The sequence below is a fragment of the Protopterus annectens genome, chromosome 8.part1, assembly GCF_019279795.1.
Source record: "Protopterus annectens isolate FY-2018-M chromosome 8.part1, PAN1.0, whole genome shotgun sequence".
Taxonomy (NCBI): domain Eukaryota; kingdom Metazoa; phylum Chordata; order Ceratodontiformes; family Protopteridae; genus Protopterus; species Protopterus annectens.
In genome coordinates, this window is record NC_056742.1 from 486,008,067 (window position 1) to 486,035,812 (window position 27,746).

Sequence of the window (27,746 nt, forward strand, 5' to 3'; positions counted from 1 at the left end):
TGTCTAAAAATTCACTTCTGTAGCTTTGCTTTTGAGATGAATTTCCTAAAAATCCATTTCTCAAAAATGTAAACTGGTTATGACTGCCAACCTGACTCATAATCCTCTGTGTAATAAAATTCCTTCAGAGATCAGTTTTAGTTCCAGAGATTGTTTTTGCCCTCTTTTCTATTATTTAGTCTTGCAGCCACCTGGACTGCCATCTTGGGTATTCTACAAGACTACTCAAAATGAGGCATTCGGATAATTTTAGCTTTTTCTAACTTAAAAAAGCAAAATGTTTCCCTGTATAACAGAGAATATAAGTAATACTTGGGTCTTTACTGTTCATCCTGCTTAACCAAGAATCCTTCTGCATCCTAGCAAATCGACATACAGTTAGATCTTCCAGCAACCTTCTGAAATTTATTCCTTCATTCATAACATGCTTTCTTACACCCTAATAATAATCTATACTCTACTGGCCATACCTTCTCAGTCATAAAACTTATACAGAATGTTAAAGTACAGGTAATACCTGCTGAAGAACAAATCCGGCACTTTAAAGCAGCAAATTAATCTGCCACGAATTCAGACCGTCAAAAATAAACTGCTACCTTTTTTACTATCGCTAATTCAGACTGTCAAAAATAAACTGCTACCTTTTTTACTATCGCTAATTCAGACTGTCAAAAATAAACTGCTACTTTTTTTTACTATCGCTAATTCAGACTGTCAAAAATAAACTGCTACCTTTTTTACTATCGCTAATTCAGACTGTCAAAAATAAACTGCTACCTTTTTTTACTATCGCTAATTCAGACTGTCAAAAATAAACTGCTACCTTTTTTACTATCGCTAAATGGCGCTTTGCTGTTTAACGATCATAAAATTAAATTAAAATGATAAAGTAAATAAAGAATGAAAGTGTGTGTGTCATGTGCATATTTGCCTTTGGGCATCCTTATCTTCCATGGTAAAAGATAATCAATCTTTCCCAGATTTTATTCAAAGTTTAAAAAAAAAATCTAAATGCAGCTTCATACCAGGTACATTTTTATCAACAAGAGAAGAAGTTATGGACCGTAATTAATAAGGATTTGAAGGAATTTATTTTGGAGGGAAAGAGGGCAAGATTAAATGTGGGATAAGTTGATTTTCCACATAGAAAAGAGTGCTTTAGGATTACTTGATTTGAAGGGATTCTTTAGTGGCACACAGATAGGGTTCATATACATACACAAGCAGAAGGTTATAAATCAAATTGTAAATTGATGGTGATGAAACGGGGTAGTTTGACAAATAAGGAGAGAACAGAATTTTGATGTAGGTCCTTAGGGAGAATAAAAGCAAACATCCCAAATGTTATATTCGTAAAGTAGCAGAAAGTATTGTAAGAATTATGCCAACAGTGGAATGGAGAAAGCAGATTTTGTTAATAGGGATGACTGCAAGTAGGGGTATAAAAATAGGCAAGGAGGGGTTTGAATTTACTGTAGAACATTAACAAAGGAACCAAGGTGTTTAGAGAAAATAACTAAAAATGTTGTGGGAGCAAGTGGCTGTAACTAAAGAAACTATTCTTTTGAGCTGGAACATAGTAAGTCCTTACTTATTTTATTTAACATTTGTTAACTGGGAAAAGTCCGACTTGGAATGTAGCCAATTTTCAGCAGAGGCCAGGGGAGAAATGCTCCAGACGTATGTCTTTGAATGTAGGAGGAAACCGGAGCACCCGGAGGAAACCCACATGAACGCAGGGTGGACATGCAGACTCCACACAGAAGGCACTCCAGCAGAGAATTGAACCAGAGAGCCTCTTGCTGTGAGGCGACAGTGCTACCGCTGCAGCACTGCGCCGTCCTTAGTTTAGTTATTAAACTTAGTTTAATGATACTGGCTACCAAAACAGCAGTTTCAAGAAAATGGAAGTCAGAGTAACTGAAGTACTGAATATTGTAAACAAGCTAAAAGAACTAGAGATGGGACCTTTAGAAAAGTTTAGGAGCTATTTACATAAAAATAAGTGGAATTAATAGGGGCAGTTCTTGAGAATAATGTTCAGGAGGAGGCGGTAGGTTTAAGGAATGGTTGGAATAGAGCAGTTTTGCAATTCTTGAGTAAGTGATTGTTAAAATGTATACTGCATTAAGTTAAAACGAGAAATATTTCTATGTTTTGTTTTCTTTTTTGTTAGAGAATGGGCAACCTGTACATTATCCAGCAGGATTTTAATGTACAGGTAATACCCGCTGAAAAACAAGTCTGTCACTTCACAGCTGCCGTGAAAGTGAAATTTGTACTGTTTAAAAACAAATGGCCACCATTTTTTACATTTGCTAGACTGCACTAAACTGCTTAGCAATTGTAAAATTAAAATGAGAAAGTAAAGTGTGTGTGTGTGTGTGTGTGTGTGTGTGTGTGTGTGTGTGTGTGTGTGTGTGAGAATGAAAGAGAGACAGCACTGACTACAACACACAGTCCACTGTAAAGGTTTGTTTAAAAAGTATAAAGCCCATTTTGATGTTCTTTAACCCTGACAATGTGACTTTCATTGTGTTTGAGTGAGTAAATATAGTCAACACAAACTATTTTAACTGATAAAACAATCCCCTAGATTCATGAAGCTTGCGCCAGGTGCAGGCATAGCGTCGGCGTTCCACCACCAAATATGGCTGTCGAGTGATCCAGGTACGAGCTGTTTCCATGTGCCATACCTGCATATGCTACTCCCGCACAGCTCCCGGCCCCTGTATGCTAATTAGCCCATGTGCAGCAGTGTAGCATGCAAATGAAGGTATGTATCGATCCAGGAAGTGGTGCAGGCGTAGTGTAAGCATGCAGAAATGTAAACCGTAAAACAACGGTTTACATTTTTGCAAACATAAAATCAGAGCCATGACAGCCGACCAAACACATGTATTCTATTGTTAATATATGCCAATGGCTAAATATATAGCCATTGGCATAAAAAACAAATTTACAAAATATAAAAATAACATTTAATTTTTTTTCGCACTGTCGCGAAACTATAAAATTGCAGTGTAACACATATGATTTCCCCTTAATAGTCAATGGCAGGCATGCTACACCACATCATGGTGCAAGAATTGCTAAGGGGCTGTGAGAGATATGGTTCAATGCTCCAGAGAGCACACCTGCATGACCATGTTATAATACATACCTCACCTCTTGGCCATTATCCTTTATTGGAACACACGGGCCACAAGTGTGTCCATATTCCTGGAGGATATGTACATCCCCACGCTAGTTGCACTTGCATAACTTCAGATGCATTATGCTGAGCAACTACCATAATAATGGCTACTCTCAACTATCCCATTATGAACTGGGAAGACTCCTCATGTACCGACACCTGTGCTCAATGCATGCTGGATTTCATCAACCGCAATAACCTGGATCACCATAGTCACACAAACAGGGCTAACAGTATGCTACACACAGTTAGTCTCCAAAGCCAATGTTATGCTTCTTAAGAGCAAAGTGGTGACTGTCATGGCACCCATGCAGATGGACAATGCATGTGCAAATGCTGAATCCTACACAAATGCACTTTAAGCACTCACATAAGTGCAGTGATTGTGCCATTGAAACAGAACCAAGATTCAACCAAACACAAACAGGATGGCAAACTGGTGGTACCCTGCCTTAAACTGTACCACAGAAGGTAGTAACTTGCAAGAGTGAACACACGAGTGGAGGTGATCCCTGGTCAGCCTCAGTAAGATGCAGATACACCATATAAAACCACACAATGCTACTGTGAAACTAATCAGCCATATATTATGAGGCCAACCACAGAGCATTCTCTAGCTGTGTCATGAATCATAATGGCAACAAGACCTGTCGTGTTTCACAGCACTATGGCACGAGAAGTACTGCACCTACAGAAATAGCACCCGTTCATCCAGATAGGGTCTTGGATAACCTAAACCCACTCTAACCCCCCCAACAGGTACACATATTTATATATCTATGTACACTACAGAGCCCCTGTAATAACTATGCAGGTACAAGCTGCACTCTCTAAAGCCATACATACAGCTTGCATGGGACCTGTCAACATCCCAGGGTGTATCTTATACAAATGTCAGAACAATTTGCTCTCCATATACACATCATGTTCAATTATAGCTTCATGTCAGGCTGTGTACACACTGAATGGTGCACAGCAACAGTTATCACACCCCACAAAGGGGGAGACACAACTGATAATGGGAAATAGTGCACTACTACCCTGCTGAGTCTGGTCTGTAAGGCCATGAACCTTGAACAACTTATTTGATGTAGTCAGTACAGATGTAGATGACAGTAAGGTTGATTCACATAGCATATCATGACCTTGCCAGGTCTTAGGACACCATCACCCATACTGTGTTCCATCTACAGTCAGTAAACTAGGTGTATATTCCTATGTCACAGGAGTGGTTGGCAACTGGACTGCTGGCAGAACCAACACTACAGAAGGTGTCTGACTAATACACGCACATCAAACCAGTGCCAGCTACAGTAATACAGGGTTCATTCCTGGTACTCCCCCTCTTTGTTATCTATACCTCACAGACTAACACAGAAGGCATCTGCCTATTGAAGTTTGCAAATGACTATGAACTAGGAGCAATAGTTGACTCAATGAGTGCTGCAGGCAACATACAGAAGGGCCTTTGTGGATCAGATGTGTGGTGTGTGACGTATGGCCACAATCTGACAGCTAAGTATTGCATTGTCATCCCCTATGTTAAAAACCCTGTACCCATGAACTACCACCTAGGAAGCGATCAACATAATGGAAACTGTGTGTGTATGGGATGCAGCTGGACAGTTGTCTTTCCTTTGATAGTTACTTCACCACACCAGTCAGGTAGTCGTAAGTGGCACCCCTAATCATGACAGGGTGCCATCCATGAATATAGAGATCATTGTTCAGCCATACTCAACACTCAAGTGACCCATAATAGATCACATATTTCCTTTTAGGGTTATTGGCCATGTTCAGATGGTCTACACTGGCCTTCCCAATCCCTAGCTCCACTATGTAGCATGATGTCTACCCTGAATAAAGCCATGTCCAACCCAGAGATGTTGGACATGCTACACTTACACATCCTGATACACATACTTCTTGGACATCCACCTTCCTAATACAAGGATCATAACATGCCTGACAGATCCCTGTCCCATACACTTTACATACTCCTGCCATACTATGCATCCCTGTCCAGCAAAGCTGCATATTGCCCCTCTTTGAGGCATGGTGAGATGACCGCATGGCAAATATATCAGTAACCCCATGGATCAGTTCTGTGGCACTGCTTGAACTGGCCACTGAAAGTTACCTGTCTGTTGGCTACAGCTAGGTAACCTCTCAGCCTAGGCTTATAATTGGCTCAGGGCATATAGCCTACTAGTTCACTATGACCATACATGCTATAGTTGATATCCAACCCTGCAAATACCATCAAGCTAGCCATTGTCCCATGTGTTTCACATGTGCAACACAGGTGATACATGGCTGGATGCTAAACTGTTGTACAGTGCCATGTAGATGTATATGGCAAAACACATACATGTATAACTTTCTGTGAGCAAGTCTGCAGGGTCACAGGTCATGTCCCTTAAGGCTGTGTATGACTATATATGTGATATATGCATAGCATTAAGGTCTATTGCATTAATGTGAACATATCCAGGCATGTGCTGATAGGTAAAGACACCAGTACAGGCAAACAGACATGCCCACATCAAGACAACATCCACATGGATTATGAGCAATGTCATCACTTGACACACACATATATGGTGATAACATCAAATCACCAGTAAGTGTCAAATGTGTGTAAGTTAAACATGTCAGTGGTGTTAGTGTCATGCAGATTTGCAAAGACATATTTGTAATCTTAATAAATGTGATACACATGAATGTTCAGCTGTACTTCTCTGTAAGTTACTGTGACCTGTCTCCATCATTATGTCTTCCAGGTATGCCATGTGCCAGGCTGCCACCATACACCCGCTTGGAGGATGAGGTCCTCATTCCATACCATCTTGACAGCCATAAAACACTCTTCAACCATGTGCCACAGGATGCACAGCAGAGGGATGCCCAGTGGGAGGAACTTTGCAGGAGGGTAAATGATGTTGGCGGCCACAATCGCACCTATTAGCAGGTGCACTGACACTGCACCAACCTCATTAGATGGGCTAAACAGCATGCAAATGCAGTCACCAGGGAACAAGCTGCAACAGGTGGGGGCCACTCACCCAGCCCCCACTCACATGTACTGAGGAGCTTCGGGCCAACCTAGGGACACCTGCAGAACTCCATCCACAAGCTTTAGCTGGTATTGTGGAGGTGGGTGTCTCACAACCACTGAGCCTGGAGTTGCCTGGTAAGTCACTACTGCACATATAACACAACTATATTTCATATAGTTACATGTGTTACTGTACAGTATTTAACGTAACATCATATGCAAGGCATGTATGCACACATGCCACATACTATAGTTTGCTACTCTATGTATGCACTGATGTGCATACTCCATAGTATAGTCTATTGTACTGGCTTATGTGTTAACATGCACATTGCACCCTGTAGCTATCACACAGGTGTGGATAATGATCTTACTGCTGTGACGCTCCTATTTAGGTACTTCTGGTGTTTCACAGCAACAGCAGCCTGTTGCAGGTGAGATTATTATTTATCAGGCTTGATAATGCACAGATCATATTAATTGCATGTTATCTGCCATGTGCCAATTTAACACACGTACGCATAATGTATGGTGGTCCTGTTAATATATACAGGTCAGACCTGCAATGCATCACAGTGGTTACCCATGTGGAATAATTGAAGACTATATGAAACACCTACACTAAACCTTACAAACTGTCATTGCCAGATGTGTGGACTGCTGTGAATACAATGGTGGAGGTGTGGTTCACTGTAGGGGCATGTACTACAGATCAGCATTACACATGTGGGGAATACAAACAGTACTATACAAAGAGCATATGTGTGCACACTCTAAATGTTTTGGAGCTGGAGTATGACCAGCCCACAGGATTCACCCTTGTGGATTATACCCTTGCTATGAATGTCACACAATGTCATGTGCTGTCTGACATGTCCATGACATTTAGTGGGCTGACTGCAACACCGCTTAACTATCTTGCAAAACATGATATCTCACATGCCAAACATACCACCCTTTGTTTGTATAACCCTATCCTCAGTGGAGCATATGACCTCTATGGGTATTTGTCATATGGGACAACACTGACATATGAAATAGATGCCCATCACTACCAAAACATGTTTACACATGGCCATGGAGAATGGCCAGAGACATGAAGCAACACACACAGTAGAAGTGATGTACATGTGTGTACACCCTGTTGTACATTGGCTTGACACAATACAAGTATGGTTTTTGTGTAATGGTGATATTGAAGATGTGACACACTAAACATCATACAGGCCTGTGCACACTTTGTGTAGGCATGACATCAAAACCACCACATAATATGTCTTGAACAGCTTGAGTGTGTCATGACATGAAAGCACCTATATAGTATCCAAATACATACATGTGTTGCACAACATACCCATATAACCACATCAGGCCACAGATACAGTACATTCACTTTGCTGGTGTCAGACATCACTGTCATGCTTGCTCCTCATGTGTGTGAGGTACACAGATGGCATGTCAGACATGGAGTACTGCTAAGTTAGCCATGTCTGGGCATAGTTGCCAGGCATCAGTAATATGGCGGCAGATGTGCAGGGGTTTCATCTGTATACCCTTCAGTGACCTGTGTCACACATTCCAAGTTAGGGTTTAGTGTGTATACACCTCAGTGACGTGGGTCACATTCCACATTAGATATGTATTGTATCTGAACACAGTCATGACTTTGAACTGTGTCTGTAACTCACAATGTATAGCAATAGTGAAGCCACATGATGCCCTGCAATGGCTATGCACATCAGCTCAATGTGCAGTTTGTCACTGTATATCTGTAGGGTGGACTGACAACATTGCGTCAGCTGAAGGTCCATGTTAGTATAATACGTCCCTGCATTGGGACACCATTACCTCACTGTATATTTGAAAGGACACCATTGTGTTAAACATGTATGCATGTCATTCAAGACGTCAGCAGAAGACATGTCATACTACATGTGATTGGCAAGGTAATATGCCACACATCAGGCTGGTGTACGGTTAACTTGTGCTGGTCTGTGGCACCATTGCAAAATAGGGACAGCCATGTCAAACGTCTGTACAGCCACATGCACATTGTCTGTAGACTCAGCTCAGGGGTAAGCAGAATAATGTTGAACAGACATGCACTGCTTTGGGGGAGATATGCAAGCTAGGGCTAAGGCAAACATAGCAGTCACTCAGCATACCCTTCTTCTCATGTCCTCCTCACACATAGGGGCAGTGGCCAACACAAAGCATCAGTGGCAGATGTACAAAGGTTAGCGATGGTCTGTTAACATATGGGGTATTTTGCACAAAACATGGCAGTGCGGTGCAACGGTGCATAGTGCATGCATTGTGTTGCAGGTTTGGGGCATAACCTACTAACACAAATGGTGCAACACAGGGATGTATGCTAACTACTACTATTATTGTGTAAGGTGGATGTCTTCTGCTATAACACATGCATGCTGTTGTGTGCAACTCAGGCGTGTATAATAACTACCAATATAATTGTCTAAGCTGAATGCCTTCTGCCATATCACATGCATGTTGCATGCCGTTTAGTGCCATAGCATGTGTTTGTCTGTCTGTGCTGTATAACTTGTAATGTACAGTTCCTGTCTGCCCCTCACAGGTGTCGATGTAGGTTCGTTGCCCTCCTGTGGTCCACCTGATGTTAGTGTCCCCATGGACTCTAGCAGTGATGATGAAAGTATGATTGAGGCACAGGCAGGGTTGTCAGGGGCTGAATCTGTGCCATTGGTTGCCATTCCACCTGTATCCCCCTCATCCCCACACACAGTTGTTATGCCTACACATACCCAATCACCAGTGGCCATAGAGGAAGGACAGTTGGTGGGTGGTAGCATGGAACAGGAATGTATGGAGACTATGGAAGGTGTGCCTGCACACCATGATCCCAGCCAACTGACTGGTGATGTCCCACACAGGCATGTTCCCAGTGCTGCTCGTAGGAGGATCTGTGGCCAGCATGCCCCTGCAAGACATAGCACATCAGCTGGTGTCACCAGATGCATGTTTCAGGCTGTAATGGAGGCACAGGCACGTGCTGAATGGCACAACAGAGAAGGTCTGAGGCTTTAGAGGGCTGCTGTCCGTTCTTTAACTGACAACATCCGGGCAATTGCAAATGCTCACCATCATCTTGCAGATGTTTTGGATAGACAATTGGGTGACACGGTGGGAGTCCTTGACTGTGGCATGTCAATCCTCGAGCGTGGAATGTCTGTGCTGGAACATCTGGTGGGAGTGAGGCGTCAGGCACGTGGACGTAGGCCAGCTACATCACCTGTTGAAGGTCTACATAAACATGCTACTTCACATGCCCGCTCCCATAGTGGTGGTAGCAGCAGCAGTGCAGCTGGTGCTGTGCTGTCCACACCAGGACACAGCAGGCCACGTGCATGTGGTCCTGGATGGTCCCAACAGGTACACGGTTCCAGTGGACATCTGTCATCAGACATTACCCAATCTGGACCTCTGCCTGGTAGTGCCCGTGCAACCCCTGGCAGGCGCAGGTCACGTGGCCGTGCCCGGACACCATGAACTGTAAAACCTGCCCTGTACAGTCTGCAGCTGTCAATAATACCCCTGTGTAGGCCAGCCACATGCCAGACCTGTGTGCATACATACACACACACACACACACACACACACACACACACACACACACCAGAAACAAATGTAGGGCACCTCAACACACGCATGCATAACATCCACACATGCCCAATGAGATAAAAGGCCCTAACCCACACACATGATGTCATCCAATGGTGCAACCTAGGCCTCTGGTAAACATTATCACCCTGTGCATATGATGATGCCTGTGCCACATCCCTGTCATCCACACCATCGGTGCAGGGACATGCTCATATGGTCTGATGCACAGGGTGAACATACTAGGAAGACAATTGTAGATTACCATTGTTGAGTTGTGTTGACAGGCAGCAGACATACCATGTACTACAATTTTAGAATGCATTTTGTACTTTTGACAGTATGTGTCATGTGTAACAACAATAACTGCATGTTGATCTTGGTGTTCTGCCTTCCTCTTTCAGGTGTAATTGCATGTGCTGAGGGATGTGTTTGTGGTTAGTGTCCCATAAGTAAATGTAGACTACTCACAGGTCTGTATGACAATACCTACATGCACTTTGTAGCTTCCACATCACAGTTATAACCTCCCAAGTTTCAAACATGTTTACTGATCTAATCATCCAAGAGCATGATAGTTGTGTAGTAAGCTACTGTGGCCAGAGCAGTCACATCCATAGTGGGTGACATCACATGTATAGTTACCTGGAGCAGGGAGGAGGTAAAAGAGTGGTTTAGCAGATGACAAGGGTAAAGGCCAGTGGAAAAAGTGGTTTCTCATTGGGAAGCAGTAATACCTGTTCGCATGACAGGATGCAAACACACGTACACACCCACACACTCAGGGATTCACAGACACAGTAACACATACTCTGACACACACACACACAGTTGCCAGTGTTGGGATGAGAACCCCTGCCTATGTGCAAATCATCATTATAGTACTATGCAGTTACAAGACGTGCCACAGAAATTACACATGTACAGGTAGTCAGAATGGCCTAAGATCGAGGACATCAACAGGGATACTAGATTGCAGTGAGTGTATGTAGGGAGGGGGTTTCATCAGTAGGCTATGTAACAACATGTCTCTCCCCAGGGCGTACATGTTTACAGGCAGTTAGAATGCCCTTCTAAGATTGATGACATCAACAGGGATACTAGATTGCATTGAGTGGATGGGGGGAGGGGTTTTTATCATTTCACTATGGTAAAATACAGTCTCACTCCAGGGACAGGACAGCCATACATACACACACACACACACACACACACACACACACACACACACACACACACACACACACACACACTGTGGCATTTACAAAGATGTACACCTATGTCACACACATACAGACACTTGACATGTGTGAGATTGAAACACCTGCCTATGTCTTGCTTTCTACACTTCACTCTCTATAGATGTCTACAACCATGTACAGGAGAGTGAAAAATATTTGGGATGTATTCCCCACCATACGTGACCTATATGGACACACACACACACACACACACCCACATGTGCCAGTACTGTGAATCAAACACCTGCCTATCTCATGATAGGTATTACAGAGTTACAGCATTATCGCATGCGCTACAAAGCATACTGACTCTTTCCTTTGCCAACTGTGCTGATATATGCACAATATATGCACAGGGGAGGTGTTACTGTTACAGGTGTCAAGAGGTTTGCCTTGTGTCACCCTTACTGCATTCTACATTGTGTGTCTTCCCCTTCAATTAACAAAACCGTAGCTTAGCAGTTACACAGGTTATTGTAGGAATGGTTGTAACACACCTGTGAGCTGTCCTCAGTAATCATTCATCTGCAGAGTAGCCCCACCACTTAGAAGTTATGTCCGAACATCTGTCCATACCTAATGTACAGCTTACTGTACTTTGAGCATATCACCATATACAGTTGGCAATGTTGAGGCTGCATTGCAACTGCATGATGTACTAAGACAGCAGTCACTTTCGAACATCAGACACTGCACACTCATGGAATCTAAATACACATCAATACATGTACACATATGCAGTCTCCATCAGTAAGTGGACTAGCAGGTCAAGAGGATACATTCCACACCTTCCTCACACCATGTGTGAAACCTAGCTGAGCATTACACCATAATGGATGTTGTATTCATGTACTGGTAGGACACACAACCACCTTCACTGTGTAGCCAAGTGTACATTTATGCCAAAAGCACATATCAGCAAGACACACACACAGCAATATTCCATGTCATGATCCCACAAACTGTTAGTTGACAGTTCCACTGTGAAGCCAGGGCACTGTAATGGTCAACAGTGAACACATCATATTTGCCACACCCACCTCATGATTACTGGAAGAATGCCAGCAATGTGCTCTGTTTGAGTTAGGCATTACACTTATTCAAGCATGTGCGAGGTCTATGGCTTGTAAACATCTCACCCCAGCACGTTCTGGCTATTGTGGTAATAAGGTTAATGTCCAGGCAGCACACAACATGCATGGCTTGTAATTGATGACATGGGGTATATGTAGGAGCTGTGGGTCACACATGGCTGTACATGTCATGGACATATCACCTGTAACTACTCAGAAACATACAGAGCATAGCTGTATTTCCCTGAGTCTGTCAATTCAGGCCATGTGTGTAGGTCCTATGAGCCTGTTATTTGGGTATGTTTGTAGGCATTGCATTTGGTGGACATGTCTAATGACATACATGCAACATGGGTTGTTGTATGATATGATAGGTGTCATGGGTGACCAGTAGAGAGGGAATTGTATCTCTGTCAACATAGATATCAAACATTATGTACTGTTAGCATTCAGCAGCCATGGATCTATCTTCCATATGCATGTGTGTAATTAATGTAGCCACCTGTATGTACAAAGGACAGCAACAGCTATGGTATGTTCATTTGTGTTGTATGAGTGTGAGATGTACATATCCAGGGCAGGTACATCTAGGTCATATCCAACCATAAGGGTGTTGTTTACTAGTGTACAGCTAAAGTCAACTGTGTTAATGCTGACAACATCCGAGGGACCCTGGTATGTGTACAACTGACCTGGTTACAAACAGTGGTATTATTGCATTGCATAACACATTATGCAACTCTGTCAGTACATGGGTACTTTGCACAGTTGATGTAGGGCTAGGTACAGTCCACCAGTCTAAGGTTATTTGGTGTTGTACCATACTATTTCATTCCTCATATATGGATGTGTGTTGGTAGTCTGAGGACATGATGGTGGCTGTATATGAGGATACAACTTAGAATGCAGCTTTTGCCACTGTCACCTGTACCTGACTCATCTGTGATGAATTATGTTGGAGTAGTGGTCTTTACTTGTGAGTAGCCTTTATGAATATGTGGACACCACCACCTGGAGTGGTCCATACCAGTGTTATGGCCCACATGTCTGGATCTGAGTTATATGGTGGTAGTGCTTTTGTGCACTACAGAGCCTTCAGCCATGTGTTCCTCATTGCACAGATGTCAGGATTCCCCATTGTAGGTTCTACATTGAGCAAATGGATTACGAAAGCCACACATCTAGCACTGGTTAGCATAAGCATCCAATGCAATTGTCTTGTAGGTGTTAGGGTGTTACTTCTGTGTTTAGGACTTTTGCCTTGGAATGCCACTGTATGGGTAAATATGACCTAGGTGTTATCCACACTCCCTTGAATCATGGATGCATGTAATCTGTGACAAAGGCTTGTCGCCTTTCAGTCATGACACCCCGGAATGACAGACACTGGACAACCTCATAATGACAGCAGGATATTGGCTTATTGTTTTGATCAAGCAGTTGCCACTTGTACCATGACATCACTGCAAGTGGCAGTATTGTGCTTGGTATCAAATGCTACATCTAAGGTGACGGGCAGCAGCAGACGTTGTGTAGATGACCAGTGTCAGATATACTTAGTGGAGCGGTCCTGCTAATAATGACAACTACTAACACAGCCGGGAGAGTTCATCTTGACACCTGCACCTCAGTACCATTAGACAATGGGGCTCCCATATTATGCTTGCACATGCCACTGTTCCAAATATAATGCCACTGTCCACAACCTGATATCAATGTATGCCTTTCAGGGCAGCAGTGTGTGAGACACATGCTGTACTTTGGATCCACTTGTGTGTACCAGTTAACCAATTGGCTGTCACTTCCACAGATGCATGATTGTGTATACTTCACATATATACATGGCAGTACTTCATGTACATGTATGCATGTGTATCACACAGCACAGAAGCAGATATATAATTTACGGGCCACAATACAGGTATCTGGTAGTAAACCTGTATGATGTGCATATATACTGACAGTTAAGATGTACATAGCTGTAAACCTGTGTGTTTACAATAAGAGTCCATTACAACGTGTTCTGTACATCTAAGTGTATGAGCATGCACACTGTGGCCTTCTGTGGTTAGAATCAGAGTGCATCCCAAACAGCCCCGTGCTACTAAGTGTATGATTGTACCCACTGCCACCTTGTGTAATTTGAATCAGTGCATCCAAACAAGCCCTTTGTTTCTAATTGTATGAGCATGCCCACCGTCACCTTGTGTAATTGGAGTCAGTGCATCCAAACAAGTCCTGTGATTCTGTGTGTATGAGCATGACCACTGTAACCCTGTATAGTGATAGTTGTCCATTCCACAGATGGGCATATTCCAGTTCAGGGCTTGTTGTGCTACAACTGTACCTTTCAGGCCTACCTATGTCTTACCTGCAGATGATGTGTCTTGTTTGTGCATACCGGTTGTAATGGACTCCTACTTTAAACACACAGGTTTACAGCTATGTACATCTTAACTGTCAGTATCCCTGTTGATGCCGTCAATCTTAGAAGGGTGTTCTGACTGCCTTGAAATGTGTAATCTTAATCTCTGTGGTGCATCTCGTAACTGCATAGTACTGTAATAGTGATCTGTAGATAGGCAGGAGTTCTGATCCCACCACTGGCAACTCTGTGTGTGTGTGTGTGTGTGTGTGTGTGTGTGTGTGTGTGTGTGTGTGTGTGTGTGTGTGTGTCAGCAAATGGTTGTGTGTGTATTTGTGTCTGCATCCTGTCATGACAGCGGGTTTTGCTGCACTCCAAAGAGAAACCACCTTTTGCACTGGCCTTTATCCTTGTCATCTGCTACACCACCCTTTTCCCCCTCCCCACTGCAAGTAATCAGTCCTGTGATGTTACCCAGCTCAGAAGTAGAATCAGATTAAGTGTAATTGTATGGGTTCTGTGGCACATACCCCAACTGCATACCACTCTACTAGTTACCTTTACATAGGCAAGACTTGTAAGCATAATACTGGCAAGTGTGTGTGTGTGTGTGACTACCCTGTAGCCAGGCATACACATGTGTTATGTCTTTTAGCATGCTGCACACCATGGTAGTCATCTGTAGTGAGTGGAGTCTATAAATTATTACATAGTTAGGAATAGAAAAGAATAAACAGTCAGGAATGATTACTGTTGGGTATGTTACTTTCCTGTGCCACTGTCGAGCAGTGACACAGAAGTGGTCCCTGGGGTGTATGTCCATACCCTTCATTCCCCCACCCAAACTGCACAGTCCCCGGGGTATATGTCCTTAGCCATCATTCCCCACCCCAAACTCCACATACACAACAACCATCCATTCTGTGGTGAACTGATTAAGATTTAAATGTTATAATACAAGAGTTGCCTCTGTTTTGTGTGCACTTCAATTCCTTTGGAATCCTTCTGTGTCACAAAGGGTGTTCAGACATGTTTATATATATATGGCTATAACTGTGTCTGTATATATATATATATATATATATATATATATATGTGTGTGTGTGTGTGTGTGTGTATATACACATCCCGTAAGTGCATATATGTATTTAGTTATAACAGTTGTACATATGTAGACTTGTCTGTGTTATTTCACAGAGTACTGTACATTCAAGGGTACTGTACATATGTACACAAAGTGACTGTCCCATTTGTCTTCAGTACTGTGGAATACCTGTAGTAAAATGTGTATTATAAAAACCATGAAACTTGTATACAACCCAGATGGCTTAGTGGTAAGTCCAGTGACCTTGGTGTGCATGGTCCAGGGTTCAAGACCTGCAAGGGTCGTTGATAATGTAATTTAGGACTGAATAAGACACTTTTAAGCGGGTGTAAATGTGTTTTTGCGACAGTAAGCAGCGGTACACACAGGTAAAAGACATGTACAACTCGCAGTACACTTGAAATGCCCTTCTTTGGCAATCCTGCTGATGTCACCCACCTAGAAATACACCTCTGGGACTGCTGTAACCCAGTAATCTCTGTAGTGTGTCCTGTAACTGTGTAATGCTATAGTGTGTTAAATTAGTTTGGTAGGTGTTCTAATCCCAGACTTGCCAACTGTGTGTGTCTGTTTGTGTGTGTGTGTCTGTCTCTCTCTCTCTCTCTCTGAGAAGGGAACAATGCTTTTTAGAGTACGCACACTCCTTACAATTCATATACTCAACTTTGGCAAGGATGTTGATGTCACCCACCTAGAAATAATCCTCTGGGACTGCTGTAACCCAGTAATCTCTGTAGCACGTCGGGTAACTGCATACTGCTGGAGTGTGATTTAGAACTGTGGTAGGGTTCCATCCACAACCATGGCAGTTACGTATGTTTTGTGTGTGTTTCAATGTCTGTGTAGGGAGAAACGAATTATAGCCTACTCACACGCAGGACATTTATAATGCCCTACTTTGGTAAGCCTGCTGATTTCATTCCTTGTCAAATACACCTCTGGGGAACAAGTTCCCTCGTAATCCTCATGGTGCGTCCTATAACATCTCCATGCAGTAGTGTTATAGATATTGGTGATGGGTTCTATACTCACACATGTCAGTTGTGGATGTGTTGTGTGTGTCTCACTGTCTGTTTTGTGAGCAATGCGTTTTGGGCTACTCACTTGCAGGAAATTTGAAATACCCTGCTTTGGTAAACCTGCTCATGTCATTCCTTATGAAATACACCTTTGGGGATGGGGTAGCCCAGTAATCTCCATAGTGCATGCTATAACTGCGTAATGCTGTAGTGTGATAAACTAGTTGGGTAGGAGTTCTATTCCAAGACATGGCGTGTGTGTGTGTGTGTGTGTGTGTGTGTGTGTGTGTGTGTGTGTGTGTGTGTGTGTGTGTGTGTGTGTGTGTGTGTGTGTGTGCACGTGTTTGACAGTCAGAGCCTGTGTGGAGGTGGCTGTGAATGTCTAACCACTGGACATGTTGAAGAGCGGGTTTTGTAGTTTTCCTATATGGTGGCCATGTTATATGTTACAATGTCCACCTCACGAGGATTACAGATTTCAATCAGCCAAGAGACTGGGTTGGCAAGCCGTACCCCTAAATCTGGCAAAAGGCCTGGTGAACAAAGTAAGCAATCTTACTATTACCCAGAATACGGACTGAACCCATGTGTCATACACAAACACACTTGCCTAGAAAATCTCGCTATATTGCTATTACCCTGCACATTGTTGACAGATAGTAGGCATGGTGTGATTGCAGTGGGCTGCAGAGGGCATGGCACCCTGTCCACCAGTACAATAGGCACATAATTGCAGACAATGCGTCTTCACTGTGTTCCCCACTGGACTCCTGCAACATATGTGGTGCCATCAAATGTGATCCGCAAAGGACATACAATGCCTTACACACATGCCCTGTATGGACAGATGCCACTGACACCAGGGAATACCTGTATCATGCTATCAATGCAGGTGCAGGGTCAACCTGCTGTCTATTAGCAGGTCCTGCCATACCAGGCCAGGACTGGCACATCTGATGATAACAGTCTGTGTACATAACGTGCCAGGTAAACCAATTACACTTAAATATGTCACTGTACATTAATGTGGGACGTGCACATCCCAGGCAATGTCCATGTCAAGAACTATCAAACATGGACATGGCATGCATTGCAAAGCAATGGCCACACACAATAGTAACCAGGATGACAGGACGATTAATACAGTACCCATCTGTGTGGGACATTGCAGACACTACACCCTTGAACCACACTGCAGACCATTGTCAGGTGGCCTGATGCCAAGGATTACCCCTCACCCGGCCTTGTACAGCCATCTTGCACAGCCAACCACTACACACCCATGAAGCAATGCACACATGCATGTCACTACTGGCACCTTGTGTCTGCGTGTCAGGTATGATGTTCCCAACCACAGTCACACCCAGTATAACTCCCATTGGCATACTGACTGATGTCAGACACGTTCACATGCCCTAGCCCATAGAACCTCAGGATAACCCCTGTGGTGCATGTAATACCTGTGCATTACTGTAGTGTGGCAAACTAAGTAGTTAGGAAGTATATTTGTGAGCCTGCCAAAGTGTGCCAATATGTCCGAGTCCTTTAGAGAGTGTGGTTGTGTTGACAATGACATCTGTTCATGTGGACAGCCATGTGTGCTACACCTAATGTATGTCTACTATATCTCTGTTGCAGATGTCGCTCACCAGCACGCATATATGTTCTTACAGCACACCAACATGTCAGCTATGTGGCACATGGAGTAACTGCATGCACTTGTAATAGTAATGGCTAGTCAGTCAGGGGTTTGAACCCCTGTACTGGTAGGTGTGTGACAGAAGATGCTTAGGTTTTAGTCTCCCAGCCCTTCTTTGATGTACTTTGCCTCTGTCTGTCCCTCCCACACACTCTCTGGTGGATGTGGAGATGTACACCTCCTCAGCAGCAGCTTGTGTTTTGTAAGTGATGGTCATGATCAGGTGATGGCCTCTCCACCTATTGCAGTCCTCGTCTAGCTGATTACATGTGGAACAGCTGTGGTGACATTCCCATAGCCAATTGCATGGAAACACAGTACAATATCTAGGAACATCATGTTGGTGTTTGCCCATGACAGTCGCTGTGAGTGGAACCTGGATCTGGTGTTTGGTAAGCAGCATCACAGATGAAATCTGGATATTCCTCAAGCATCATACACAGTGGAAAATAGCCTAAAGATAGGAGGGTGATGTGCCAGACATGACTACAGCATGTAAGTGTAGCTATGCTTCATTCAGGCTGCTGCCAATTTAACAAGTTGTGTGTGGTAATGGCTAGTCTGCATGTTTTAATAACTGACAAGACAGTGCTCTGTTTGTGAGGAAACCCCTATCTGTAGGGTCATCTGTGGACTGGTCAGTGTGTGGAACCATTTGTTTCTTGTGTTACTCACAGAACACACATTTGTGAACTGCAGAAGCATAGTGTGAGGATTGCAGTCAGTACACGGTGACAGTGATGAGAGTTACTGCCATCGCATCCCTGATTGGACATACATCACATGAAACAGTGGTATGACAGTCCCTGTCTGAGATTATCACAGTGACATGCCAATAATGGGCCACTGTTCATAGCTGCAGTCACAAGTCATCTACGCTTTGGACAGATGTCATGCAGTATATATGCATGTGTTGTGCTCCCTCTGCAAATGTATGACATCTGTTGCCTTGGGTTGATGGTAATATCTATGCATGCTGCTATAAGTAATCCTGAATGCTGTTGACTGTTACTAAGCCTTATCTGTGTTAAAACTGCAACACCATAGGCTGTATGGGATTGGAGGTCCCGGCGGAACCACCTGTCCCACTTCAGCTGGCCATGGCACCGAGCACCAGCACGTCTGGGGCCCAGCCTTGGACCTCCACCTCCGTTGGCTCTGCACCACCTTCTGGTGGAACCGCCACTGAGGATGGGGCTTGCCCCCCCCCGGGAGCAGGTCCAGACAGGAACTTGTCAGCCATTGTACAGTCCAGGCCGTGGTGCGTAGAGGGCTCAATAAGTGGTTTCGAGGCCAGCTACGCCAGCTCGAGGGCAGAGTGGCACATTTAGAGGGTGAGCCTGCCCCTCCTTGACAGCCCCCAGCACAGCCACCTTTGCAGCTGTGAAGGTGCAGTGGTGGCTGCCCATGGGTGGGGACCTCCGTCCCACTGTTTCCATTTGGGGGCTCATGGGCTTGTGACTGCCAAACACCCCACCCCGTCCAAGGTGTATCCCCCCCACATGTCATATACCGCCCCTGTATGTTGTTGTGTCTGTCTCGTCTGTCATCCTACCCAACCTATCCTCGAGCATACCTACTCTCCTTCCCCAACATCCCACTCTCACCTTACGAAAATGGAAACAAAAGGCCAATCTGTTCCCAGAACAACTTTTGCCCCATACATAGCTGTCCATTTCACACACGTGTCCACTGGACACATGTAACCATTTTAATTTGCATCACAACATACTACTGTTATCCTCACCCCTCTCTCAGGCACACAATCCTGGTATGCACATGACTCCTAAAGGTTTCAGGTACATGTGATGCAGACGACTCCATTGCACCCATGACACTACCTGTCCCTCTATGGTTACCCCATTTAACTTTTTAATGATGATGTTGCACACAACACCTTGCAAGAGTACTGTCCTCACATAATAATTGGACAGGAACTGTTTTGTTAATGTAAATAAAATGCTCAAAGTAATGTATTTGGGCAATGTATAAATGTTTGCGTTCATAGGTAGGTACTAGGCTATCGGCCCTAGGGCCTATACAAGCCCAGCCAAAAAGGTACCCTGGCTTTTGCCATCCAAGAAAATTATTTTCCTGTGCCACTGTCGAGCAGAGCCACAGACGTGATCCCCGGGGTGAATTTCCTATTTCCCATCCAATCATCAAGATTTTTCTTGAAGAGTGCTAATGAGGAACTTTGTTTGATATAGATAGGTAGTTTATTCCAGAGTATGGGAAGTCTCTGGGACAGGAATCTATCCCTCCAGCATGTTCTGTTTATTGGGGTGACAAGGTTTAGGTCGCTAGAGCGTGTAGTTCGGAGGGATTGGGATTTCTTTAAGTGGAGCATGTCCAGCAGCTCTGGATTTGACATAGCTTTGTATGTTAGGCAGAGATCACCTCTGAGTAGGCGATATGCGACGGATTAAAGCTGGAGTATTTTGAGACGGTCTGCGTAGGGCATCTGTTTGAGGCCGGTAATCCTCTTTGTGAGGTATTTCTGCGGCCTTTCCAGTTGTTGTAGATGACTTGTGAGGTACATAGCAAAAGGGACGTTGTACTCTACAATGGGTCTAATGAGTGATGAGTAGAGGGGGGAACAGTGACCTCTTTTTTTCTGGATGAGAAACCTTTTGTGATGAGGTGTGCCACGTAGAAGGATTCCCTGACTACTGTGGCGATGTGATTATCAAAGGAGAGACTACTGTCCACCTGTGTCCGAAGGTCTCTTACCACACTTTCGGTGTTAAGTATACTACAGCCTATGTTGTAGTTCATTGGTACAAAGTTTTTACCAAAAGGGATGACCATGCACTTTTTGGCATTGAGCTTGAGGCTATGGCTTTGACACCAGTCATCTGTCTCAGTGAGGCCTTTTTGTAGGATGTCCACATCGTTAGGAGTTTCGATTATGGTTACTTTTGGTTACAGTTACTTACACTCATTTACCTTCTTGATTGCTTAACCTGTGTAGGCAATGCATACCCCTGTGCAAACAGGCTGAAACCCGCTCACTGCTGCTTAAAAGTGCTTACTCCCACTTACCCCTGCGCTAATTTCTTTAAAAGAAAAGAAACAACGGGTGATAGGAAAGTGGTGAAAAAGGGGCACAAAGAGGGAATGACAGTAGGCAAGGTAGCTAGGGATGTGCAGGAAGAGTGTAGGGAAGCTTTTGCACTGCAAGCCCTGGTACTGGCCCTGCAGTAGTCTCCTGTCATGGTGCTTTACCAGGAGCCATAGCATGAATTTGGACTCCTGGATGCCCCAGCACTGCATTCTAAAGTGAGTGTCTTCTCTGACTCCAGCCATTCTGCCTGCAGGGGAATGCTACAACCAGTTATGAGCCATATTCCTGCCTCTTCGGTTTAAGTAGGGCCGGATTCCTGCACCTTTCCATAATCGGCCGGTTTCGAAAAGGCTAAGCTATGTCTTATTCATTACAGCTTATATATGTGTCTGGTATCTGTCATTCACGTGTACATACACTGTATTGGGTCCTGGGGACTTCATAACTTTATGTCAGTGACACCTCAACTCTATGTTTACTGCAGTACTCCAATTCACATATTTATGGTCTGTGGCGGGTTATAGAACATTACACTGTACATAGATTCAGGTCACATGTTTGATTTGATTTCCCTGTGGTGAGGATTAGTTTGCTGATACCTCCTTTATATGTATTGCTATCATGGCATAGTGGTTAACTACTGTGACTGTGATGTACAGGGTCTTGAGTTCTAGCCTTGCAGAGGCTGTTTATTTTATTGCTGGCCGAACACGAGCTGTTGGGTACAGAGTGAATAAAGCACTTTAAAGCAGTTGTGAGCGGATGTGCATGGCTTTGCGCGGAGCTAAGCAGTGCTAACCTCCAGTTTCAGATTCTTACACTCAGCCTCTACATTGCACTGCATTTGGTGTTTGCATCAGACACTCACACCCCTGGGTGGGAGTGAGGACTACAATAATACCTTGTGATGCCTATTATATCAGCTTACATGCCTACAGTGGGGTGTTGCGACCATGTGTTCGTAGGAGTTGTGTAGTGGGTTATGCATTGACACATATGGTCATACCGTACTTAGCCATATAAACTGACTGTGCTGCAGTGGGACCCATATCGGGAATGGCTGCCCATTAGGCGTAAGCATGCCGGTCGACTGTACAGAATCTGCGGCCTGTCCAGAGTTTGCTTCATACTATTGGTGTGTTCCTCTTACAATCTACACCTGTCTTGCAAATACCTGGAAACTGACACCATTAAATACAGACAAGTGATTGGGCTTAGGACCCCACATCCTTCAGCCGAGTCATGCTAATGCATACCTATTATTCTGTCAGCTTTCTAAGGTTGTAAGTGGAATATGTGCTTTCTGTCCCTATTTGTTCCCCTAACGGTTTATGTTCTGTCCAGTGGTTTTGCTCTTAGGGGTTGAGAGGTATAGGTGTAAGCTCTGCCCATTTCGGAATATTACATACATCCCCGGGGTGGTCCTAATACAAGTGCTCCAGCCTACACCTGCACGCCTAGGCCCATAATTGCATACCCATAGTTCCCCCACCTGCCCCTCTTCCACAGCACTCATTCTTACTGTGGGTGCAGGTGTGGTCTAATCACACCACTAGACACTGCCCACTCTCCACGTGTCAGGACCCATGAGAGCTAATCATGTACAGTTCGGCGAAATTGTATTACAAATAGGACCAGTTTAGTAATTGGCGTTGCCGTTGCAGGCAAATCACAGGAATGATTCCATGAGTGAGAAAGTCCTCACATTTAATTATTTGAGAAAAGCACTGACTTCGGACAAAGTACCACTTCTGCATCTTTGCATATTCGTTCCTTCTGTCTTATGCACAACCTATTATTCTGTCTACTGTCGAGGTTTGTAGGGGCACTTTCATGTTATTTATGTCTGCAAAAGGAATGAATGTGTTACAGGGAATGTACTTCTACATATAGATGTATGTATGTGTGTATGCATATATACTTATCACAAACTCGCCGACCTCCACGAGGCAGTCCAATTAGAACCAGGCCATCCAACCCTGACACGCCTGGATCCATAATTTCATACCCATGGTTCCTCCACCCCACCTGAGTTTGACGTACACGCAAACCATCCATTCTCCAGTTGCTATCAGAGCCATGACACACCTCCACACATTGCCCTCTCCCAGTGTTAGGGACCCTACAACGTATGTTGTCCCAACCCATGTATCATCAGGCTGTCCCACCATTTAGTCCTTGAACATACCTGCCCTTGCTTGTTTAATGGTCGGAAGTCCAACCATCCTAGCAATATTTGTGTAGTCCCACCAGGGTCTACCATGTGATCGTTTGTAAAGTAGACTTAGCAGATCGACACTCCCACTGGTAGTATCCTGCCTGTGGTGTGAGAGTAGCAGTGCTTTGCTCACCCCTGCCCAGCTTGATATGACATAAGCTGACAGAACTACATAATACTGGAGTTGCTGTTGATTCCCTTCTCATTCTTTTTGTATGCTTTATTGTCATAACGTTCATTCTTCATAGATATATGTATTATATATCTGTACATACACATGCACATACATCTACATAATTATACACATTTCCTGTGCTGGGCACTGCTTACACCCATGCAAACATACTTCGACTTGCTTACTGGTACTTATATATGTTTACTACTGCTTATTTGTGCTTATGCCTGCTTACTAGTGGTTTATTCATTATGACACTACCACTTTGATTAAATTACATTAGTTAAACATTTCATGCAGTACTCCAGTTCACATTTACATGTTATTATGCAGGTTATACAGCAAAATGATGTATAAATATGTTCATATACACATTCCACATGGAAAATGATATGTGCTATAGTGGGACTCGAACTGTGAATGCCTGTTCGTTAGGCGGATGCTCTAACCACTACGCTATTGATGTTAACGTTGATTCCGCTATTGATGTTAACGTTGATTCAGCATGGTTTTTTTTATTTGGATGATTTTGATGTGCAAGCTACGCTAAGCAAGGGGCAGCGATGCGCAAACATGCTGCGCTTTGCTTACACTTTCAGTAATGAAGCAGTACAAATGTACAATAGGGACACGGGGAATCTAAGTTCCAGGTACAGGGCTCAACATTCCACTAAGTGCTTGTGTGTACTACTTTGATTTTATTTCAGTGTTCGTGGACACTCTTGTATGCTTAGCATACATTTCAGTATCCACGGACACTGACTTAATTGCTTACTATTAGAGATGGGCTCTGCAACTTTGGGGGCATGTTTAAGCCTCCGTAGAGCACTTAAACACACCCCCCTGCACTCGCACATGTTTCCTGTGCACGTTGAGGGTGCGGCAGCGCGCCCTCATAAATATTCATATGGTGCTGCTACACCATCTGTAAGGAGGATGCTCGGCGCAAGGCTAAAACCATTCTTGCTCCGAGCTTCATGAATCCAGGGGAATGATTTTAAGGTTCTCACCAAATTTATGTTTTCTGTTTTGTTTTATTTATATAACGAGCAAGAGAAGCTATTAGATTTTCTGTTTTAATTTACTACTGCTTGCATTTTGATAACACCAGCAAATTACTGGCATCAAGGATCCTTTTTGTTTTATGTGAACATATCTTATTTTGTCTTAAAATGTCATTCAACTTAATAGCTGTAGTTATTATGACATGCTGGAAGCCTAACCTTACATGGCATGTCTTTAAACATATTTCTTTGCAGTCATGATATTCATTCTGTTCCCATTATGGTTATATTGTTATCCTATAAACCCTCATTAGTATATGGTTGATGGAGCCTGTTAAAAGCCTTTTAAACATATATTTTTCTGGTTATTATGGCTTTTTTTATAGAAACTGACTGGTTAATAAAATGCAAATTAATGTTTAAGTGGAAATGTTTTTTTACAGCTGATATGGATGATTTACAGTGCTTGTTGCCCTCTTAATTTCATTTCTTTAGGGGAACAACTTACATTGGCTGGCATGTGCCTTATATGTTGCATGCAGAAGGACCGTTCCAACTGTTAGCCGAGGAACAGTTGAAGGCAACTATGTGTCTCTCACCAAAATACTGCAATATTCACATCAGAGGTAAATCTCTTACTTCCTAGTACACATTTATTATGCTCTGTGTCACCTAAAGTAAAAAACATGGATTCCAGGTGAGATATGCAGTTACACTTCAGCAATGTGGAACAGGTATGTAAATTCGGCTTGACAGGACAATTTTGATCCATGCCAGGAAGTACCAGGGCTAATCCAAAATTAAATAAAAAAGTGTAAGCCATTGTTTTTACATTCACATTTTTTCTCTTCTGCACAACTAAAACACAGACTGGATTCCTAAAGCTACTGCAGACAGAGCAAGGGTGATTTGGTGGCAGATGGTATGGGGATGGCTGACTGATACAAATGACCAAAAACATTATGCCCAGAGTGTGCAAAACAATCTGTATTGAAATATGTCACGAGCAGTATGTGATTCATAGAAGCAGATCAGTGTTGCAGAACCCATCCATTGCTGCTGTGATAGGGGCATCGTGCATACAGAAGAATGGGGTATTCCAGCAGCAGTGCATAACAGAACACGCATGCCCCTTGTAGCTGAATATTTGTGGGAAGGAGGGGTAGGACACCAACTGTGATCCCAAGATGGCAGTGATGATGGGAGCTGCAAATGATAGCAGACATATCAGTCAGAACGATGCTGGATATGTCTACATCATGCAACAAAAGTATCATTGTTGTAAGCATAGAACACTAGCAAATTATAACTGTTAGCCTGCTCAAGAATGAACAGAGCCTGATCAGGAATGAGCAGAACAACAGATAGTCAGTCAGTCCATTAGTTATAATAGTTAGAGAATGTGTCAGTCAGTCTATTAGTTGTAATAGTTAGAGAATGTGGACAGTCGTAGGAGTAGAAGCTACAGCAAACAGAAAGGTAACTACAGCACAGTTACTTTTTTTTTTTTCTTTTTTTTTTTGACTTGATTCCACCTCTGACTGTCCTGTTGTTTATTTCCTCCTGTTTGCCCAGTTACCCCCATCTTGGTGACACCCTATATTACCTCTTGAGATGGGGTGTCTTCTCCACTGGAGAAGTTTACCTTCCAGCAATTTTCATTTTGTGTATGAGAACAGGGCAGAAAAGGGAAGATCACTGCATCCTTGGAAGTGAGCCCGTCTTTTTATGATTTATAGTGACACCCCCCTATCGCACCAGTGTAACGGCAGGTGTGTAGTGCCTGGCTGCTACCCATGCCTCTATGCTCCCACACATTTTGAGCAGATCCTTGGGATGCTGCTTAATTTGTCACAGCTAGCTCTTGCCTTCCACAAGGAGAACCACTCCTGCAATGATGAACAGCATGCCATCCCCCACAGTAACAACACCTGGCCTTACTCTGTTCATCCTGTATCACTCTGTGTGGCTGTCTGGCTGAGTGTGCAGTGTTACAGTTTAGCTTTTTACCACATTACCACTACAGCAATGTGCCAGACACAACACATAGACTTACATTACTACACAAAACATTTAAAGGGTTGCTGGTCAAATACTATGGTAGTGTGCCAGCACTGTGGCATTGATAGATGGTCCATGACTATTACCCTTGATGACCTGAGTTTGGCTAGATGGCTGGTGGGTGAGTCTACGTGGCTGAGATGGTTTTGCCCCTCAGGAAGGAGCAGAAGTTGGTTATAGTCCTTTTGCCGGAGGACCACCTGGGGAATGCCAAATACTGCACTCCACTGAACAGGTGACTGTAGGAGCATGAGTCTGACCAAGAAGTGTGTGTGCGTGCTGTTTGTGTGTGCAGTGTGCTCCTGCACTGTGTGTGTGTGCGTGTGTATTTGTGTGTGTGTGTGTGTGTGTGTGTGTGTGTGTGTGTGTGTGTGTGTACTCTGTTTGAACATTGTAAGTGCATGGAATGTGTACACTCGCAAGCAATGCAGTTTAGCCAGACATTGCAACAAGACTGTTAGCTAACGAAGCAAGAGCTGTTGGGAGCAGAAGAAAACATCTTTTGCTCCTCTGTATGACGATGACCATCCCTGGCTCTCATCTGTCTCTTCTGACATTCTTTTTATGCCATGAGCAGGGCCAGGTAGATTGACCAGTGGAGTCATGGTTTGATGGTCAGAGGAGACCAGAATGCAGATCAAATAAATTAATAGATAGATAAAAATGCTGTGGAGGTATTTACCTTTGTCTATAGAAAAGCGTACAACAGTGCTGTATATGTTTCCAAGTATGTAATTCTGTACGTTATGAAAGACTGTCCTTAGATTTCAAAGCCTGTAGATTTATTGCATTATATGCCATAACTACAGCGGAATGCTTTCCTTTT

At 43.6% G+C, this 27,746-nt stretch overlaps 1 protein-coding gene across 1 annotated transcript in view; it reads left to right on the forward strand.

The window, feature by feature from the left end:
- Positions 1-27,746, forward strand: part of RBL2 (RB transcriptional corepressor like 2) — a 910,854-nt gene that overhangs the window by 57,877 nt on the left and 825,231 nt on the right. The window contains exon 2 of the mRNA XM_044082019.1: positions 25,355-25,485. Within this exon, the coding sequence (XP_043937954.1) occupies positions 25,355-25,485 (131 nt within the window). The remainder of the gene's footprint in view (positions 1-25,354; positions 25,486-27,746) is intronic.